We start from the raw sequence: 22,876 nt of genomic DNA, 5'->3' as shown, positions 1-22,876 counted from the left end.
TTTATTTTTTTTGTTGCTAATTCACATACACTATTTCATTTCTGAATTAAAAAGCTTGGCGAATCCCTTTGCGAACTCTGGCGAAACTGCAATTTTTTCCACAGCTTGAAGCAGTAGTCCAAATGTTTTCCCCTTTAATATATCCTTCAATACAATCCACACAATGATAAGTAATTAGCCAAGTTGCCGATCGATCTGCGAAAATTCGCCTCAGGGGTTCACTAAATGGCTGCAGGAGTATTGACTCAGTATCTGTGACTTTTTAAATGGTTGCTATAGAAACAAAAACAGGCTTGTTACATTATAATGCATTAAAAATGTAATTTAAAGTTGTTTTAAAGAAACAAAACGCTACAAGTATTTTCTCATAGTACAGAACTGATTTATAAAAAGGACAAATTTGCGAGCTCGGCCAAAAGTTTCACACATCTCTAATAATAGCATAAGTATTCCTGTTCTCTGGAATAATAAGCTACAAGTGAAAATCTTACTCTACTAAAGTCCTTTTTGTTGTTTAATAATATTTTCCGTAAGGCAGTTGTTTCACAGATCAAATGATTTGACTTATATTTAGAGATAGGTCCTTTGGCCAAATATGGCGATTCGCCTTCTGCAGATTGTTTTGATTTTTTTTTTTTTATCACCCACAATCTATACCCACGGATGCTGCACGCCAGTGCCGGATTTTAAGAATCCAATCTGCAGATTCAGCAATAATCCACGGATTGGATTCTTAAAATCCGTCAGCGGATTGCGGAATCTGTGGATTGGATTGCTAAAATCCATCAGCGAATTGTATCCCATGGCGGTTTGGATGAATCCGCTCGGATTGAAACTGTAGCAATCTGCCGGTGGATTTTACACCGCGGAACTGATTTTGCATGGAAAACTTTGGAAGTGCCGGGAAACAGATTGTGACAGTTTCGGCCATCTATACTGAGATTACGGGCCACTCCAGCTTTGAAGGTGTTAATACAGAGCCCTTAATCGGTTGTTCAATAAAACATTCATGAGAGGCATTTGCAGAAGTCAGCACTGGAAGTAAAACAATTATCAGAGTAATTAAGAGAACAAGTGAGTCTGCTGGCTCTCGATTTAAGATTTGTATGCATTAATCAGGTCACATATTTTTATTAGGCAGTTAAGATGTTTCCCCACTACATTTATGATCAGTGGCTAAACTATCCAATGAGAATTATTTACAATGCTAAAGCTTTTTACAAAGGTCTCTTTCTCAATACAGGGTTTACTTTGGTAAGTAGCACTTTGAACAGTTCTGCAATATTCAAGAATTTAGCAGTCATAATGACAGTAAAAGCAGCATAAAGTTGATAATATAATAAAGTACATTTTGAATAGGACATACTCCAGGCCTATGAAATTATTGGGCTGTAAGGTGTCTGCCAGCACATAAACATGTCTTATGGAATAGCACCACTAAGTGAACATGGCCATCATGCATAAAACTTGGAACTTGTTTATAGGGTTGTTTCAGCAGCGGAGCAGTGGGCTGGATTTACTAAAGGTTGCTATAGCTGCAGTAAAATTGGTTTTATGAAGAAATAGGAAGGTGGAGATATTTTTTAGAATGACCTCACTAGGATTTAGTTATTTATGAGTAGCGATATTCATCACATTTGAATACACGAAAATCGCATTAACTCGGCGTCAAACAGCTCTAGCAATATAAATAAGCGTCAACTAGAAATTAGCGTAAATCAGCGGTCGAGATGCAATGGTTAAGGGGTGGGACATATACTTTGCTACCATGGGGCTATGTAACAAGATTTCCTAAAAATAAACCTGTGGCAGAAACATTATTTAACCCTTATCTGTCCTGAGGCTACCAATCCATTGCAAAGGCATGCCTTCATGCCCCCAAGGGGTTAACAGACTGTACAAGTGACGCCCAACAAATGGAACACAAAAATAACATCTATATGTGCAAATATTAACCCCTTGGTAGCTCAAGTGGCCAGCTAGTTACGGGTTGGTCAAAACTAGATGCACTTGGGCTGCTAAGGGATTGATATAATATGTCGACAATGTTAATATTATCTATTTGTATCATCTATACTAGGTTGGCGACTCTTATCTTGCCAATGAATTTAGTGGCCATTATTTACAAAGGCAAGATAGGCTTAACTCTAGCCTGGGTTTGGGGATACAAATGTGCAATATTGTTTGGTCATAGATGGATATTGGTAGGTATTGCAGAGTTTAGTGAATAGCATGTGAATGAGTAATTTGGCATTAATTGCTCATTTGAATGCTCATTTGCATACACCCCATCATTGATAATGCCAATTGTTCACTTATCGACCTTTAGTGAACTTAGGCCATTGTGCCCTAGTAATCAAAGTTGCTTGATGACAACTACTTACCATGACAACTCCACCAGATTTATCTGCCGTGCACATGCTCATTATAGGAGCCATACCAATTGTTGTCCCTTGAAAATATACCCCACTAGAAAGAAAAACAGGAAACAGATTGCATGTGAACCTAACTTTGCTCAACACTTTTTTAATCACCGCAAATGAATGATGCTATTTAGTACCGGCTCTGTTATAGAGAAAACAATCTTACTATTCACACTGAACGTCTTCACATGGAAATACACACCCTGTTCCATCTAATTCCCATCGGCATTACTAGTGCAGGGGCCCTCAACTCCAGTCCCCAAGGCCCCCCCCAACAGGTCAGGTTTTAAGGATATCCCAGCTTCAGCACAGGTGGATCAATCAGTGGCTCAGTCAAAGATTGAGACTCTGATTGAGCCACCTGTGCTGAAGCTGGGACTGATTGAGCCACCTGTGCTGAAGCTGGGATATCCTTAAAACCTGACCTGTTAGGGGGGGGGGGGGTCTTGAAGACTGGAGTTGAGCACTCCTGCATTGATAGCAGTGGTTGATTGTTTTCCCCGTATACAGAGCCCCGCTCTCTTCCCCACTGATTGCCTGGGGAGAGCGTGAGGCCTCTGTAATGGTCTCTTGAACTAGATGTCTGTTGCTCTGTCAGTGGTCAGGCAGGTGAAGCGGACAATACGTTCCAAGCCCAGTTATTGCAGATAGCCCTCCAACAGCTATGTGCATAGTCCAATGTTGGTTCTGATGCTTGACAGGTCAGTTTATCCTTCCCAATTACAGCGCATTGATTCTCTAAATGAATATATTATTTATATAATCAATGCAGATCCAAAAAGGTTACAATCAGTACATATAGTAGTGCTATAAAGCATACATTGCATAAAAAATATTGATCCATTAATTCTGCAAGGTCCTAACTATACGGCCTGTGCTGTTTTCACATAGTAAGCGTTGCATCCATACTGTAATTAAATCATGGTCCTTTGGGAAAAAGGGTTTCAATCTGTACTTCACACCCAAAAGCAGGGGTGGCCAACTCCATTCCTCCAGGGCCACCAACTGGTCAGGTTTTTAGGATATCCCTGCTTCAGCACAGGTGGCTCAATCAGTGGCTCAGTTGTCGGTGGCCCTTGAGGACTGGAGTTGGCCACTACTGCCCTAAAACTGTTGCTAAGTGAAAACATACGCTGTAGATAAAACATGAGAAATGTACCAATGTTCCAGTCCTTCAGTGGCAAACATAGCTGTGTGTTTTGCTCACTGTATTCTGTATATGTATAATCTCTTATGGAACATTCACGCAGGGCCAGCCTTAGAGCGAAGCGGTTGCCTTGGGACCCGCGCCTTCGGGCAGCCCCATGCTCCCTCCTCTCCCTTCTCCTTTGGCACCGGGAGACAAATTCCACCCAATAGGAGAAGGGAGAGCTGAAGGAGGGATCTGGGGTTCCCCGAACCGGCGCAGGACTGCACCACTGCTCACCCCAAGGTAGGGATGTGTGAAGGGAATTAGGGTGTGTGTGTGCACGTGTAGCTGGGGGAGGTGTGTGCGCACACGCAGTGGTGTTTTACCTTATGCGGAGTGACCTTCCTTCTGCAGCGTTGCATTGTCATGGTGAAGTGATGCAGTGGCATGACGTGACGTCACGCCGTGATGTCATGACGATGCTGCAGGTGGAGGGGCCCAGCTACCGGCACACACACACACACACACACACACACACACACACTCACACACCCCCGGGTGTCATCAAAACGCGATCCGCACAATCAAGCCTGGAACAGCGATATCTGCCATTGACTTGAACAGCCGGTATCGCCGATTCGGATCGTGCTTTGATGACTCCCAGACAAATGTTTCCTGGATGAAAAACTGGGGCAAAAATAACACTAGATTTCTTCATGCTAAAATTCCTTTGAAAACAAAATCGAGCACCTTTTTCGTTGATAAATCTGGTGGTATTTGTTTGCCCCATTTTTGGGGCAAAAGTGGAGCATAAAAACTGCACCAAAACAAAACATAGAATTGTATCTTGTGGGACCCTTTTTCTTTGATATTTCTGGTGCAATGGTTTTGCTCTAATGTTGCCCAGGATTTGCAGCTGGGAGACCTTGATATATAACGACCATAACCCTTATGGTCCCATAAAATACTATTTCACCCTTCCTCCCTGGAAAGCACATCATAAAACATTAATTATCACACATCAAAAAACAAAAACCCTCCACCGTACAGTAAATAAAAATACCACTTGTGGTGCATTTGAATGTCTCAGACAGGTCTGTAACCCTGCCTTTCCCCATTATCACTTAGCAAATAGTGCTTCTGCTGCAGCCAGGGATTCTGGGTAATGACATACATATTAGCACAGTGTGTCACTCATTACCATTACCCAGAATCCCTTGCTGCAGCGGGAGCACTTTTTGCTAAGCGATAATGAGGAAAGACAGGGTTGCCTGACACAGGCAAATGCACCACAGTGGTATTTTTTCTTTTATATCAAAGCAATGCTCTTACTATTAATGCAAATGACTGCCAATGCAACACACTCAGTGAGCAAATGTCCTACTCAGTTGAAAACAGAAAGCAAGAAGACCCACCTGACCAGTTGTGCGTTGTCGTGGGACTTCTGAGGTAGTAACTTCATCTTCCTCCAATCCAGGAACTCATGGAGACTGGTGAAAGGATCCTGAGTTATTGAGCATTTATCTGCATCGCTCCAAATTTCCACTCCAACCAACGCCACTCGAATATTCAATGGCCTGAAAAACTAAAAAAGACAATGCATTTCTGAATAAATGTACTGCACCCCAGGTTTCGCAACATCATCGGTAGAAAAGATAGTCTTTTATTGCAGACAGAAAATTATTTTTTTAGCAATACACAAACCCCTGCACAGCTTTCCTTTGCTCTCATTAAACAACTTGATACTTCTGTTAATTAGCTAATCAGTTTCAATCACGGCAAATTCTGATTATAATAGAGTATCATTTCAAATTAAACAGCCTTTTCATGTACATTGCAGTGTGGGGGGATGGGGGGTTTATCTGTAGTATAGCACACCAGGTATATATCATTAAATATACTGCCAGATAAAGCCCTATTGACCTATAGGCTGCTATATGAGCTTTAAACATATACAGATAAAGGAAAAGAGCACACGTTCTTAATTTGTGAAATAAGACCATTTTCTAAATTAAAAATCTAGTTACGCTCTGACTGAGCTGTCATTCTAATTAATGCATTTTCATGTCCAGGCAGCAGTAAAACACTTTCAAAATGTAACTGATTAATAATGTAATTTGTTCTATTAGTTACACAAATCCATGTATGATTTGTTTTGCTCTGGTAATTAGGTTCACTTTAAATGTTCGCCCCCTTTGCAGTCATTGCATTGACTCAATTTGGTACAAGATGTAAACCAATGCAATCTGACGGTGTGATAATGCTATGAAAGATGGGTATATTATTATTTCCTGAAGGATAGAATTAATGGAAATTCAACCCGCGGGGTATTTGGTTTATTGATGTGAGTCACATTTGACTAAGCAGAAAAGTATCTATCTGAGTGATACATCAAAGGGTTGTGTTAGTCAGAACTGCTTATCTTATGCAGCATTAAAAAAACAACCTCCTAGCATCCCTACCGAGAAGATGGTAGGAATCCGACAGGCTCATTTAAAAAAGCACCGCGTGTTTGAAGATTTTAAACAATGGTATCACAGTATAAAGATCTTATGTTACAATAGAGACTATTCAAAATCATATTAGTGACAGAGACCATGGAAAAATGCAACATAAACATATATACACATGAAGAAGTTACCCCATGTGTCCCCTACTTAAAGGAGAAATCCAAGCCATTGATTTTTTTTTTTTTTACATAGGTTTGAAGCAGGGTGTCTCTGGAGCTGAACCCCGTTTCCCGAGATATGTATCTCTGTTTTTTTTAAAGCTCCCGCGTCACATTCATTGTTTTGTTCTTGTATAGTTTTTACGCAGCGCTTTACAGAGACATTTTTGCAGACACAGACCCTGCCCCGTAGAGCTTACAAACAATGTTTTTGGTGGCTGAGGCACAGGGAGATAAAGTGACTTGCCCATGGTCACAAGGAGCAGACACCGGGAATTGAACCAGGTTCCCCAAACTCTCAAACTCAGTGCCAGAGTCAGTGTCTTTACTCACTGAGCCACTCCTTCTCCACATGGGCCAATAGGAAGCCACACCGATGACTTCATGGCTTCTTATTGGCCCGCAGAAGCTTTGAAAAGCAGCCATTACTATGAGATAAGTATCTCCAGAAGTAGGGGGTCCCTGGAGCTGAAATTAACGGGGTTCAGCTCCAGGGACATCCTCCCTGCTTCAAAACTCCCTGCTTCAAAACTCGCTGCTTCAAAACTCCCTGCTTCAAAACTTCCTGCTTCAGTACAATGGAGAAAACACTTTGCAAAAACAATCGCCGGCTTGGATTGCCACGTTAAATATGCACTTTGTTATTCAATTAAAGTCAAATAAAAACACATTCTCTACCATTTGGAAAATGTGTTTTCACATTTTTTATTATTTAGGACATTTCCTGAGGACTGAAAGTCCTGCTTCCTTTTCTTTAAAATAACATTATAATTGAGACCATTGGATAATTCTGAGGTTTGTGTTCAGAATAAAAAGCAAGTACAAGAGCAATTTCTAGAAAAAAACCTATTCTACATCTCCTCTACTCACAAGTTCATAATGCAATTCTCCATTTAAGGTGGCAGCCAAAAACAGTGGGAAGGCAACGTCTCAGGTCCCACATGGACCTTCCATCGGCCATTTTTTCCCACTTTACCTCAAAGGTGGCGAGATTGTTATTGCGAGTTAAAGCCAGAGCCGGAAAGTAAAACCCCTAAGTCAGACTGGGGGTGGAGTTAGCACCCGCTCGGGTAAGTCCACTTCTAAAGCAAGTTAAACCGTGCGGTTGGTTACTTTTTATAGAAGCGGTTTAGAAGATGCGATTTGCAATAGAGAATAGGGATTCTTCTTACATTTCATTCCGCTACTTCTGAACATGGCAAACCGCGCAATTTAGTAATTACAATTTGGAGCTACTAGAATAGGTCCCTTAGTATTTTTGGGTTGTTGATGCAAATATGACAATTGCTTCTTTATTTTATAGTAGTCCAAAGAGAGTAGAGACTCCTTGGGATGATTTATTCCACTTCAACATTACCTTTCATAATTTCTAAGGGTCTATAGCATAGCTGTTATTTTGCAAAAGGAATGACTGGAAGGGTGAGATGGTATAGATTATTTTGACAAACATGATAGATATAAATATGAAACTGCACTTGGTCAAACAGAGGAAAGGGGCAAGTTCTTCAAGATCATTGGCCCATGTTCAGTGATTTCCTTTTATTTGAATGGGGTTAATATTATCATTAGCTTCAGATGTAGCAATGGCCATTGCACTCACAATGCAGAATATTGAGTAATAACGCAGAATATCACCGATGTTCCATAGGATTCAATGGCAGTGATAACGCAGAATATCCCACAATATCGCAGCAGCAGGTGCACTAACCTTTTCTACATCTGACTGTCACTACCTGTGTCTGAGGTTCACACATCATTTACACAATACTTTATAGTTGCTAGGGGGTATATTCTATTATAAATGTATGTCTCTTTGTTGTTGGATCATGTTCTACCTTTATCCACCAGCAGTCCTCTAAATAAACATAAGCAATAACATGTATCCCACGACCCACGTTTTAACGAATTTTTGCAGCGTAAATAAAAATGAACTGACCTTATCAACATAATTTGCAATTTCTATGAGTCTATGTTTAACTTTTTCCACATCCTTTCCTTGTCTCTGAAACTGGGAAATTAAAACAAAAATGTTATTACAAACGGTTACAGTGGCACTACTACTAAGTGAACGTACTGTATACATCGTTAGCTTAGCCTTGGCAAAGTGATTGTTTTGTAGATCATTTTTAAAGCCTTGATTTGAATCCCACGTACCAAGCTCTTCTGGACTACAGTATATTTGCCTTGTTTTAGTGTTACAGAGTTCATTGTGCAAACAAGTGTGCATGCTGTAATTTACCGCAGTGTTACAAGAACAAGAAGAGACTTAAGCTGACATTCACTAAACCCAGATAAGGGTATCCCAATTCTATCCCATATTAACTGCTATGGACTTGAATGGCAATAAACGCAGCATCGAGCTGTGATACCCTGTATTGGAGCTTTAGTAAACTGTGATAATCCTTAGCACATCTTAATGCCCAATGAAGTGACATATTACTACATCTAGGTCTTATTTCTATATATATATATATATATATCTTAATTTAGTATCAGCACTGAATGTTTTGCAGCATTACAACAATTGTATTAAACTTTATATTCATGTGATGTGCGTGAAAATGCAATTACAATATGTTATGGTTTTATGCATTACTGGTTTTTCTATTCTTTATGTAGAGGACAAATATGATAGGTTGATGATGTTCACAGTCTAAAAAAAATGCCTACGTTGCCATTCCCTTTGAATTTGATGAGATATTTAAATGTAACATATTACACAGAGGGGATTGTTTATCGAAGTTTCCCATTTTCAATACTGGAGGGAAATTGGAACAAAAAACTGTACCCATGGAAAGCAATGAGCTTTTCTGGCTCTGATAAACATGTGTAATTTTTCTCTGCTCCACTTATACCCCACTTTTACAGCCCAGACTCGGAAACTTTAATAAATAGACCCTTTCATTTTCCTAACCTCTTGCTGACTGATGGAAGCATGTTTCTATCACAATGGAAAAAAACTGTCCCTGAATGGGCTACTGGCCAGCACTTTCTTCCCCAAGGATTGACTGTACAAGCATCTTAATTCAACAGAGGAAAGAAAACCAATGAATCTTTGGGAAGGTATGATGTTATGAAGTGATACACAATGTGCTTTTATCTGTGTTATTGTCTGCACTGTAACAAGATATGAGGAGTGTTACTGATCATACAATTCTTACATGGACAGTAGTTATCCTCTCTTTGGTTGGATAAAGACTCTTCTTCAGACAAGTAGGGACTTCCTTAAGGCTTATCTAATAACCTGCACCCAACAGGGTCACAGCGTCAGTGCAGTGGTTCAGAGCAGAACTTCCATTCCCTTACTAACCTAACAAACAATACATCTCCTATACTGGCACGTGTATCATTTGTACTATGTTATGGCAGCCAGTATGTGGAATCACTGCTTTAAAGGAGGAGAAATCCAAGAGGGCGATTTTTTCTTTTACATAGGATTGTAGCAGTGGGCCTCCGGAGTTGAACCCCATTATTTTCAGCTCCGGGGACCTCTTGCTTCCGGAGATACAGAGGTTCATAGTGGGTGCCGTAGCTGCTTGGGCTCGCTAGCTGGGTTCACGTAACGGCCGCTTTTGAAAGCTCCCGCATCCTGTGGGCCAATAGGAAGCTGTGACGTCATCCGGTGCGGCTTCCTGTTGGCCTATGTGACCCAGGAGTTTTAAACTTGCAGAAGATACGGGTAAGTAGGTAAGTTCGGAGGTAAGTATCTCTGGAAGTAGGGGGTCCCCAGAGCTGAGATTAATGGGGTCCAGCTCCGAAGACCCCCTGCTTCAATCCTATGTAATAAAAAGCCTGCTTGGATTGCTATGATGTTTATTTATGGTGATTAATATTATTATTCTTTATCTGATGCAGCACTCTAAAGATATCCCCACATGACATTTGATTTTCGAGAGATGCATAAAATAAAGGTCATGTTTTTGCTATAGTACCTGTTGTGAGGTGATGGCTCTATGCACTATTGTGAAAGGGAATAATAAATTACCTTTACAGCGGTACAACAAAGTGAAAAAGACCTCAACAGTGCTTTAATTTTATTGGATTTAGAAGGAAAAAAATGCTTTCTGGAAGGTGTCAGCATATAGCTATCTAAATACTGAATTTTGTGTTTAAGATTTCTGTGTTTTTCGTTCACTGGACCATTTATCCCGTTCCCCCATTTAAGTAAGTGTTTTATTAAGTGTATTCTTAAGTTGTCGTGTGGTGTTTGTCTATCAAGGAAATAAATGACCATTTATTTTGCTTAATTTGTTTGCTCAATCGAGAATCCCCAAAATATAAAAATTGTTGATACAGTAAGTTCCATCCATCATGACAGGCTTTATTTACTGGTGACACCCTATAGGTCTGGGGGGGAGGGGAGGGAGGAGGAGGTATGGGCCTGGGTGGAGGGTGGGATGGGGAGAAGAATTGTATGGACCTGGGGGAAAAGGTATGGGTCCTAGCAGAAGGGGGAGTCGAGTGGTCATTCTCGGAGGGGCCTACCTGTGGGGGTCTGCTAAAGGCCTCTGGAAGGGTCTCAGGCTGTCATAGAGGGCCCAGTAGAGGTGCTTGCTAGAGGTCCGTATAGGGCCGGCGGCCAGCAGAAGTGAGGCACTTACAGGCCCATGGATCAGGCAGTACATGTGAGGGTCACCAGCCGGGGGGCCCAGGCACTCCCCGGGCCTGGGACAGCTGTCCCAACTGTCTCCCCTGTCTGTGCCCCTGAGATTATCAAGCAATTACAGACATGCTTTGTGTTATCAGGGACCAACTTTCTCTAACTGTTTACACTAAAATGACGACCAGGAAGGAGCGAGTGGTCCCATGTCCCCAAAAAGTGTAATTGAGGGTGAGGATATATGATGCTCTACAAATGTCAAACACAAGATATATATATATATATATATAAATATATATATATATATATATATATATATATATATATATATATACAAAGGGCAGTTCTATTGTTACTTAGTTATTACTGGCTAACAGGAATAAAAATAATTTGAATATTGTTCAACCTGCAGGTATGTATAACCTGACCAGCATTGATAATTTAACCTTTACAGCAGTGTTTCCCAACTCCAGTCCTCAGGAAACCCCAACAGGTCAGATCTTAAGGATGTCCCTGCTCCAGCACAGGTGGCTCAGTCAAAATTACTGAGCCGCTGATTGACCCACCTGTGCTGGAGCAGGGAAACACTGCTTTACAGTGGTTGGGGTTCCCTGTTGGGGTTCCCTGAGCTGTTGGGGTTCCCTGAGGACTGGAGCAGGGAAACACTGCTTTACAGTGGTTGGGGTTCCCTGTTGGGGTTCCCTGAGCTGTTGGGGTTCCCTGAGGACTGGAGTTGGGAAACACTGCTTTACAGTGACCTTTTGACGTACCTGGCAAATTATCGGCACTTGCTCGATTTCGACAGAGTGGCCAGCCCGATGTGGTGACAAACCCTGTACCACATCATTTAGTTCACCTTCAAGTTTACAAAGGGGTGTATTAGCCTACTCATTATAATACCCTGCAGGGAGGTGAGAGACGAATTGGATGGCAAGTTTGTGATTAAAACCTTTCATATACACACTCACGCACACATAGGCATGTGTGTACATGACAGGAGGGATTATACCTTTAAAAATTGTTTGCTTAGCTAACAGTAGCCCTACTTCCTTTTCACACCATTAGTTTTGAAGCTGTCAAAATATTACCGGTGTGTTAAGTCATTGATTTCTCTCCATGGACCAGGCAGGAGGAAGCCTTGCAAAATGCTTTCAGTTGTTCACGTATATCTTACCTCACGATTATCAGCTACAATAACAAGCTCCACATACTTGGTCATCTTCAATGCATCTCTTTTGTGCTGCCAAAACAGATGAAATATAACTTGCATATGAATGTTACAAGTCACAACAGTTCATTATCAATCTAGGCTCTCACGGTCCCAAGTTAGCCTCTCAAGTGACAATTGAGGTTTCCAAATATATTTTCTCACGTCTTCAAATTAGGACATTTCTTTGGGTAATAAGAAAAGCAAATGCATAAAGCTGCACATTGTGTGCTCCTGATGGCTTTTACCCCGACACGTCACTTTTGGAAATGGCTTTTATGACCTTCTATCCGACACCTCTCCAAGATCTCAGTGAGCTCTAATACAAATGTATGCACATGAATATGGTGAATATCGAGATTCTTGTAAGAATTGAGAACAAATAAAAAAGCTGGCTTTCTTTATGACATTAAATTGCTATGCATATGACCTTTTTTTTAATAATAGGGTAATATTTTTAATATTATGAAGGGTAATGATGTGTTTGCTTTTTTTTGCGTCTTTGGTTTGTGGTGGAGTATTTTGTTTTAGGTTTCTATATGTCAAGCGCACTTGCCTATATCAGCTTTGAATACTCTCTGCAAGGTGTGCTTCCTTGTTTTGCTTTGATATACATCTATATATATGAAAGAAAACAAAAGGCGCAAATCACTGCAAACAATGTATAAACTAATAAACAATAGATGGATAGTGTACTATGAAGAGAGTCCAATCGATGGGATCCGGGACCGGGTATGATCTAGAAATGAGAAAGATAGCCAATACAGGGAAGTATGTCTATTTAGTTTCACACACTGCAAGCTCAGATTCTACTTACGAAGTGTCAGATAAAAACGGGCATTTCAGGAATAAAAATCCTATCTTTAACTGCAAAACTGGACAGATTTGCTGCAGGATCCGTTCGCGCGATCACGTTAGACGCCGTCTGCAATCCGACGCTTGTGCTGAAGACTCGCTATGACACTTCCTATAACTGCAGTGTGACCGGCGTCAGCCATCATTCCCCAAATGTCCCGACCTTCATAACCGTGTCTACTTTAGCACAAGCGTCGGATTGCAGACGGCGTCTTCCGTGATCGCGCGAACGGATCTTGCGGCGAATCGTTTCGGTATTGCAGTTAAAGATAGGATTTTTATTCCTGAAATGCCTGTTTTTATCTGACACTTCGTAAGTAGAATCTGTGCTTGCGGGTGTGAAACTAACTATACATACTTCACTATATTGGCTTTCTCATTTCTAGATCATACGCGGTCCCCGATCCCATTGATTGGACTCTTTTCATAGTACACTATCCATTTATTTATTTAAGTCCTAGTTACAGGACGAAATGCGTATGGTGGAGGCTCTAAGACAATTCTTAGCTCCCCTATCCAGTTTCTACAGTCAGCAAAAACTCCCGAGCACTCCTGGACAGTACACTCGAGTTGCTGCCGTTATCCCGGTTGAGTGACGTCAGCGGGTTAGTCTCGCGAGATCGGAGGAACAACCAGGAAGCTCAGGAGAATAGCTGCAGCTGGAGGAGAGCCACTACGGAGGATCTCAGCGTTCCACGTGGAGGACAAACACAGCGTGACTCGAGACAGCAAAGACATCGTGACTCCAGGCAGCAAAGACATCGTGACTCCAGGCAGCAGGACGGAGAGGATTATTATATCCTATATGCTTGTAAACATCTGCTACTTTGTAAGTAGCGATCTACCTTTGCGCATATTCTTTTACTAAAACGTACTTCACTATATTTTGTTTCTCTTCATTTCAGAACAACCAGCAATTCCCAATTATCCTCAGTCCATTTATGCTCAATTTTTATTGTCTAGTTAGCAGCTTTGCGCCAATGTTCTTCCCTTCCCATATATATATATAAATCAGATTGGGTGCACTCAAACAAGACAAAATCTATAAACAAAAATAAGAATTACTTAACAGGAATTGAGGTGCTCGCAGAAGGACAGGGATCACCAAGCCAGTCCAGTAGATATACAACAAAATGAAGTCTGCGGCCCTCTCCAACAGATACAGTAATAAAAAATTTAATGAAATTAAACCAAGAGCTTGAGAAAGGACCACATGGGTCCAAAACGTACGTTGCTTTGGTTGCCCGATGTTTCATTACATTTGTTACTATCTATTGGAGAGTGCTGCAGACATAAAACAGATGAGTAGATGAAGACAGTGTCACTCCCCATGTTATGGATTCAGTGTGCTGAAGGTTTGGTTAGGGATTGGGACATGTTTACTTCATATGTGCCCATATTTACTAACTGCCATGCGACAAGCTCTGGGGCATGAAGTCGCCTTATGTCCATTCAAGTGAATGGGTCAAAGGTCGTCTAGCAGTGGTGGAAGGCATTTTAGGAAATAGTGCCACTTAATAAATATGATCCAATGTCCATCAGCATGCTCAGTGCAAGAACGTTTAGCAAGCAAGTTATCAGCCTTCTGAGTACAAGCAATGTGCCTTCAAGCATCCTTCCTGCATTTTTATGGGGACATGTATTTTTTGGATAAACACGCATAACAACCGTGCACTGAATCATTGAGAGATTGATAATGTATTTGTTCATCTCCTATCATTGTAAATGTAGTCACAAAGTGATAATAAATTATCCACCACTGTTTTATGAAATATCCATGGCTATATTCTTGTTTCTGCTTATCTTAAAAATTGCAGACATATATTTGATTGATATTTTGACTGCTTAGTTTTTTATCTCTTCATGCAAATTGTTTCTTGTATAATTCCAAGCATATATCAATGTTTTTTTTTATGTTTCTAGCAGCCTACTGTGTTTTGTATATACTGTATAATGCAGGGCCACCAACAGGTCAGGTTTTCAGGACATCCCTGCTTCAGCAGAGGTGGCTTAGTTGTAGACTGCTTTAGCATAGGTGAGACACCTGTGCTGAAGCAGGGATATCCTGAAAAACTGACCTGTTGGTGGCCCTTGAGAACTGGAGTTTCCCACTCCTGGTAAAATGCATTGAACAGTTAAACTACTCTAAATACAAATGTATTAGCTACACAGCGTGACAAGGTCCCCTGGACTATAGTTAAGTTGCTCTTCTAAATAATTAACTTAAAATAAAGGCTAATTTGGACACAAATGCTGCTGCTATACCAACGCTAATATTTCTCACTTAACATTTATGGGACGTGGTTTGCTGGTACTGTTCCTCCTCTACTGTGCCTGCAGCACTTGAGTGCTCATGAATTTATGACATTATTATACATTTTATTAGCATTTTAAGTAGAGATCTCCTTTACAATAACACACACACACACACACATACACACACACATACACACACACACACACACACTTTGATTCCAATGTACAATTCACGGCTTGATGTTGATGCCATCTGTGCTTATCGAGGCTCTGCACTCTCTCTCGGGACTCAATCTGTGGAGCAGGTGCAGCGGAGACGGAGGGAGCACACCCAGACGACGATCTCGACTTCCGGTGGGGCCCAACTTCCGTGTCAGGACCCCCCCCTGGGTGGGTTCACTCCAGCGCTGCAGCCGCAACCGCCCCACAGGTTGGGCTACGGGGAAGCGAAGAGGCCCCGCACACACACTTTACCGGGCCCCGCGATTTTGCAAGCCAGTCCTGGCACACACTGATGCATACACAGTGTACACACAATAACATACTGATAGAAATAGGCACTAATACACATACGACAGCAATCCCCCTCTACTATTTTGTCCCCCTTGCCCCCTGGTTCCAATATTATAAAAAAGGAAGTTAGTTGGGTGGAGGGGGGAGTGGGGAGCGTTGCTGTTTTAAACAATTGTAAATAAGCAACAATCAGCGTGAAATATTAAGCTTTTTGGCCAGCACAGGACAGATCACTATAGAAGCATCACATAGCTCCAAACATTCATATGAAAAGAGGAAACTGGAATATAGGTACAGTTTTTTTTGCGTACTTTTACATGGACAAGGGTGCGCATGGTCACGATCAGAATACCTGCTGTGTTATTTGATTAAAGTCATTCTACAAAAGCTGTAACATTTGTCTAAAACAAACCGCTGATGCACTGCTTACCCTTTTTAAATAAGCTTGAGAATACTGTAAAGTGTCGTTCAAAGAAATGCCTGAGAGGTTGAAATGTTGGCTACATGATCCAGAAGCCAGTTTTAGATGTTCTGCCTGGTAGAAGAGGTGGTTGGTTGTAGAATTAGCCTGTGGCTCCAAAACATATGCTCTGTTTTCAAGTGTAATCGTTCCCCTGAAAATAAACAAACAGAATGGTCATTTCTTTTTGGTTACTTCTTTTTTTTTTTTATTGGTGTAAGCCTTAAACAAGTCAAGTGTTCTCACTCTAAAAATGTAACATTTGCCAACGTAAATACTTTCTGTTAGCCTATTCTTTAAAAGCTGTTTCTAAGCTGTAATGGCTCAAAATATGGACAGCATCGTTTATGTTTCACTGTAATGTAATCTGGCTTAAGCTTTTTACAAAGCAACCCAATGACAAAATATTAAATATTTCTGAGATTTATTTTTATTTTCATGTTTTGTGGGAGTAGTACAGAAATAAAAGAAGGGAGAGGAAGTACTGAAAATGGGAAAAAGAGCATGATATTGTGTTACACCTGTAGCCATGTGTAAAATTGGTGTTACATATCTCTCATTCTTTGCAGTAATCCCTGGTAAGAGGGCAGGGTTGCCAGAAATCATCATGGAGGTTTGCCCTCAACCCCTGTGATGTGTAACATGTAGCAAAGGAAATGACAGCATGCTCTGTGTCCACTGTTAGTGACTCAGAGGTGGGTCTTTCTGGAACCTATATATTACGCATCACTTCCTAAAGTTAGGGTTGATCCAGAGTTCTAGCCTGCCTGCAGTGTTCAAGGCTGTTCAAGTGTGAGTTGCAGAGATTGACAAGCAGACCCCACTGTGTCCAGGGCTCTGGCACAGCTGGTAGTCTCCCTTAGGGGAGAGGTGTCAGAATATACCTGTCTGATTAAAGAGTCAGAAGGGACCTTCCTAATGAAGTGCAGCTACAAGATGTGCGGCTAAGTACCGGTCGCTATGATGGGCACTCTGCCATGCCTGATGCAAATAAAGATGCCCTTGCTAAAAAGATTCTTCTTGCCTGTGACTGGATTTAATCAGGGAGAAGATGCACCCAGGAGTTCTCTTCCAGAAAATCCTCACTGCTATCGTGGGGATCTGGAAGGGATGGAGGTGCTGTACCAACTGTGAGTAGAACTCAGGACTACCTCATACGCCTGTCATGGTGAAATCCCCACTACCAACGAGCGGGAGACTCAGGAGTCCTGTGAGCCAGCAGGTGCACCACACTACACTGAGATGTAACTGGGAGGGGGGGGCGATTGTGCACATAGGGGCCAATATGAGATTGGGGGGGGGGGTGGGCATCGCACCGTTACACACCAAAACAAGAATACATAAAGCTACAGGAGCAAGTCCCTGGGATTTGGGAAGTAGTCTGAAAAAATCTCACCCATAGATCCCAGGTCTACAAAATCTTTTTGGTAGTAGACTTGGGGGAAAAAACCACCAGTTATCTTTTCCATTGCTATTACAAAGCAGACACTAGATTTAGAGAAGGAAGATAAACTTGTATCCAGCATTGTGCTATTGGGCACCAGGCCACAATTAAAATATGAAAGATCAACTTTTTCTAGGAGTTACATATATCCAGGGTTGGCTTTCTCATAAGTATAATTAAATGGTCAAGCTGAAATGAGATATCTAAAACCTCAGATAGACCTTTTATCTGAGACCAAAAGGGACATATCACTGGATAACTCCACCACAAATGGAGACAAGGTTTCCCTTTGTCTACAACCCTCCAGAAAAATATTCAAAGCCGCTTTGTAATTATAAGCTGGAAGGAAGCACTTGGTAGCTATTCTCTTTGATAGTGATACAAATAGATGAGTGGGTCACATTCTCCTAAATATCAGTCCAATCTTGCTCTGAAATCTCCTCTCCTAAATCATCCTCCCAGACAGGGGCGTAGCTATAGCCCGGGCAAAGCCCGTGGGGCCCCGCTCTCCCCCCCCTGTCGGCGGCCCATCTGTGTCTCTTCATATAGAGACAGGCTTGGGTGAGTAGGAGGAGAGCGGAAGATGCAACTGAACTTACCGAGGTTCAGCTGGCTTCAGATGACGTGTTGACATGACAACACGGCGTCAAATGACGCCGCAGAGTCATGTGATGTCACACGACCCAGTGTTGATGCCCGTTGCCATGGCAACATGACGTCACGTCACATAACCCCGCTGACGCAGAAAGGCAAGTAAGGGGTGCGCGAGCACCTGGTGAGTGGATGCAGGGGGGTGAAGCATCAGAAGTTTGCGCACCCCTGTACTAATATTGCATATTTGGTATGTGTGTATATGGTGTAGTGTTTGTGTGTATATATGGAAAGAATGGGAGGAGAAAGAGGATAGGGGGGAGGGAGGAGAGAGAGGATAGGGGGGGGGAGGAGAGAGAGGATAGGGGGGAGGCAGGAGAGGGGGAGAGAGAGAGGGAGAGAGGGAGTAGGAGAGAGAGGGAGGGAGAGAGGGAGGTAGTAGGGAGGCGAGAGAGGATAGGGGGAAGGGAGGAGAGAGGATGGGGGGAGAGAGAAGAGCCAGGAGGGGTGGGGGGAGAGGGAAGATGATGATGAGGAGGGGGAGGAGAGGCGGGGGAGGGGGAGAGTTGATGATGAGATGTAGTACGGGTGTGCAAACTTTTCAGTTCGCGCGCCCCCTGTCTGTGCTCCCCCTTTCCTGCCCCCCCACCCCCTACCTGCTCTCGGGCTCTGCACATCATATGATGTCACGATGTCATGTGACATGTTGCCATTTGTCATTTGACGTCGCGTTGTCATGGCGTTGCGTCGCTGAAGAGCCGGCTGAGGGCAGGTAAGGGAAGTTTCAGAAGTCGCACAGCTCCCACCAGCATTTAATTTACATGCTTGGGGGAAGAGCGCTTGGCCTCTGCAACCGCCGCACTCCCCCTCGAAATTCACGCACCCCTTATATAGAGGATGGGATATGGAGAAAAAAATGGAGTCCGTATTAATATTAATGAGCCCTGAAATATCTTTTTTGCCCGGAACCCACGAAAGTCTAGCTATGCCACTGCTCCCAGAGACATTATTTTGAGATAAATGACCAAATGGAGCCAATAAATATATGCAGTCAAGATCAGACCTTCTTGATATTTATTTATGTATAAAATGTTTTACCAGGAAGTAATACATTGAGAGTTACCTCTCGTTTTCAAGTATGTCCTGGGCATAGTTAAAATGACAAATAATACATGGTTACAAATACAGTCCATAAGTGAACAGGGTGTACATTAAATACAAGACATTGCATGCACAGTTAAAGATAATATATATTATGGGCGTATGAAACAGTTACAGACCTGATTGAAATGTGAGGCAGCTTTGGTTTTGAAAGAACTTAGACTGGTGGTGGATGTGAGAGTCTCTGGTAGGTTGTTCCAGTTTTGGGGTGCACGGTAAGAGAAGGAGGAGCGTCCGGATACTTTGTTGAACCTTGGGACCATGAACAGTCTTTTGGAGTCAGATCTCAGATAAGTGCTGCGTGTGGTAGGGGTGAGGAGCTTGTTCAGATAGATGGGTAGCTTGCCCAGAAAGTATTTGAAAGCAAGACAGGAAAGGTGAACTTTGCGCCTGGACTCAAGTGATGACCAATCTAGTTCTTTGAACATTTAGCAGTGGTGTGTGTTGCATTGGAGAACAAAACGGCATATTGAATTGTAGAGGGTGTCAAGTTTTCTAAGGTGGGTTTGGGGTGCCGAGCCGTATACTATGTCTCCATAGTCGATAATTGGCATTAGCATCTGCTGTGCGATACACTTTCTGACCAGCAGACTTAGGGAGGATTTGTTCCTGTAAAGTACACCTAGTTTTTGATGTCAGGGTATCAATGTGCATCCCAAATGTTAAGTGGAAGTCAAACCATATGCCCAGGTATTTAAAACTAGTAACAGGTGTTACAGGGGTGGTGTTAGCGTTGGTTCTGATCTGGAGCTCAGTCACTGGCAGCTTTAAAAATGTAGTCTTGGTCACAAATACCATTGTTACATGTAGAGGCGTATGACAGAGACTCACAAATCTTTAACGGTATAAATTGTGAGAGGTTTTTAATTTTTCGATTGAGCATAATGCTGAATCTGCGCATATCTAAAATATTCTGCGGAAGCTAAATGGCAATTAGATCACAGCTTCTTAAAAGGGATTATTTAGCCCTATAATAATATCTTATTTGGAAGCATTTTTGTTTAATCTACGGAGTATTTACGGTCAGATATAAAACTGGGGGATATCTGGGTTACCTCATAGAGGCGCCATCAAAGATTGAGAAGCCCTCTGCTGTTTAGATGCCCATGAGTCTCAAACAAAGTGATGGCTATCACTGGGTGGTTATATATTTGCTTAAGGCTAAATTTAGAAGAAATTCAGAGAAGCCATAGGAAGAGACGCTAGGGCCTCAATAGCTAACTTTTTTTACTGTATGTGGTGGGAGGCTGGGAGGTTGCTTAGTTGAGCCGCAAAAAAATATCTGGCAATGCAAGGGAATACCGAGGACTGTGGAAATTAGAACTGATTTTTCCACTCTCAGTTTTTGATGCTGACAGACAAATGACAGGACCTTAGGTTAAAACTCTTTTAAAACTTTATGGGGAACCCTGATTGGGAGAGTATCCCAAAAAAATCCTTGGAAGGATCTTCATTTTTATAGAAATAATTATTCCTATTCATGAAATACTATATTTGTATCGTTCATCCATATCTTTTTTAAGAGTTGTAATTAAGTCTGGATAATTGGCCAGATATAACACAAAGTAATGAGCTGTGAGAAGGTCTCCTAAGGATTGGATATACTCTTTTTAAAATAAAAATTAATCTTAAAACGCTTAAGTGTATTACTTTCTAAGCCAAGGGCCAGCACCTCCTATTTAGATTGAATAATCTTCAAATTAAAATGAGCTTATATTGGTCTAATTCACTGAAAAGTTTTGGCAATGTTGGATATGGTTTAGCTAACATTACTAGAAGTTCACCCGCATACATAACAATCTTAAATTTATGAAAGTTTAATGTCAATGCAATATCATTTCATTTCGTAGCTAAGGATTCGAAACATAAAGCAAATAAAAGGTGGGAAAGGGGGCAACCCTGTCTTGTCTTGTTGGTAATGGAGATCAAATCTGCTGGGACGCCAGCCATACATGAAGTGACAAGAATTATTATATAGGTCTTTAAATCAAGACGACAAAGGGGCAGTAATACGAAAAGCGTTTTAGGTTCTAAACATATAATTCCTTTCAAAGCAGTTCATTGCTTTATTTGAGTCAAGCTGCACTAATTGTATATATACTTTAACCCCTTTAGTGCCCCATGATGTAGCTACAGTACCATATCATGAGGTCTGACACTCCAGGTACCCCATGATAGTAGCCCCCTTGTGGGATTTGTGATTGTTTTCCAGGGGGAAGATTGTGATCTTTGCTGAACGCAATCTGATCAGACAAAGAATGGAAGAGGAGACTCCTCTTATGTTGGCATCATCAGTAACGTTGTGATCATGAGATCGGTCACAAGGAGTAATCATATGATCACAATATGCCAGAGGAGCATTGGCAGTCTGGTGCCGTGGCCCCACGGCACTCAAGGGTTAAGAAAGTTAGCCTACTGAGTGATGTCTACGGCTCTTCTAATATCAGCTGAAGCTTGATCACCCAGGATAAATCCTACTTGGTCAGAGCTCATAATTTTAGAAGTACCAGATTCTATCTGGTTTTTGAAAGGAGAGGCAACTCCTCAATTTCTCCAGGCCCAGAACATAGTTATCTCCAAGCCAAGTGAATAGATATTATCTTGCAGTAGTCATCGTCCTATCTCCTTGATACATTCCGAAGCAAACATTTTCAGTGAGATTCTGGCTACTTCTGTATCCACTGTCGCAGTTTCCCAAACTGAGTTTAATGACCATCTCTGGGTAACTAGCAAAGCTACCTCTGTCCTACAATGTGCTTCCCTATTATTGTGCACCGGCATCTTGCAACTCTTTTTATTTGCACATGTGCCTACAGAGGTTCATTTATCAAACTCTTCCAGCTACAAAAAAAAAAAAGGAAACCGGAAAAAAACTGCACGAAACAAATGAAAGAAAAAAAAAAATGCAATTGACAGCAATGGATATGTTTCCCTGGTAAATTCTTTCCTCCACATCTGCGGTTGAGAGATCTTGATAAATGACCCTGCAGTGTCTGTAGTTTAGTGTAGAGATGTGCTTACAGTATGTATCGTTATTTGATTCGCAGAAGTAATGCACATTTTATTTAAATTCCGCGTGTTGGTGAAAGCCTGTAGTTTGAATCATTTTGCCGATTTTGCCACATATAAAAACAAAATCTTGGACATTTTGGTGCTATGGCTTCGGTCAGACAAATCAAATCAAGTACTGTAAGTGATGTCACCTCTCTCTTCTGTTCCTCGTCGTGCCGCCATTGTTGCGTTTCACATCGGTCTGCAGCAGCCTTTTACATCCATTGCTGCTGCTGAGAGCCCAGCGAGGACACAGTCTGTTACAACAGAAGGACGTGGCAGTGTGCACGCCATAGCTGGTGGGAGCAGCGTTGTGGTGTAGCTGTCACTACCCCACTAAGAGGTACTCTGTGGACTGTGAGACCTTCAGCATTCACTTTCCTCCTCATTTGACTATTGACATTATCATCAACTGTTCCTGGCCACCTGTCTGTCTGTCCTACCTGCGCTGACCTGCTGCTGTACAGATTGTCTCAATTGAATGTGTTTTTTACCCACCATGTGAGGATAGGTCCTGG

General features: G+C 41.8%; 1 protein-coding gene across 1 annotated transcript in view; it reads right to left on the bottom strand.

The window, feature by feature from the left end:
- Positions 1–22,876, bottom strand: part of ADAM12 (ADAM metallopeptidase domain 12) — a 350,504-nt gene that overhangs the window by 103,158 nt on the left and 224,470 nt on the right. The window contains exons 6-10 of the mRNA XM_075612257.1: positions 16,082–16,265; positions 11,995–12,060; positions 8,157–8,228; positions 4,968–5,137; positions 2,385–2,469 (exon numbers count right to left, since the gene is read on the bottom strand). Of these exons, the coding sequence (XP_075468372.1) occupies positions 2,385–2,469; positions 4,968–5,137; positions 8,157–8,228; positions 11,995–12,060; positions 16,082–16,265 (577 nt within the window). The remainder of the gene's footprint in view (positions 1–2,384; positions 2,470–4,967; positions 5,138–8,156; positions 8,229–11,994; positions 12,061–16,081; positions 16,266–22,876) is intronic.

Source organism: Ascaphus truei, chromosome 8 (genome assembly GCF_040206685.1).
Source record: "Ascaphus truei isolate aAscTru1 chromosome 8, aAscTru1.hap1, whole genome shotgun sequence".
NCBI lineage: Eukaryota > Metazoa > Chordata > Amphibia > Anura > Ascaphidae > Ascaphus > Ascaphus truei.
The sequence above is the reverse complement of the archived record's forward strand: the minus strand, read 5'-3'. Positions and strand labels throughout refer to the sequence as shown.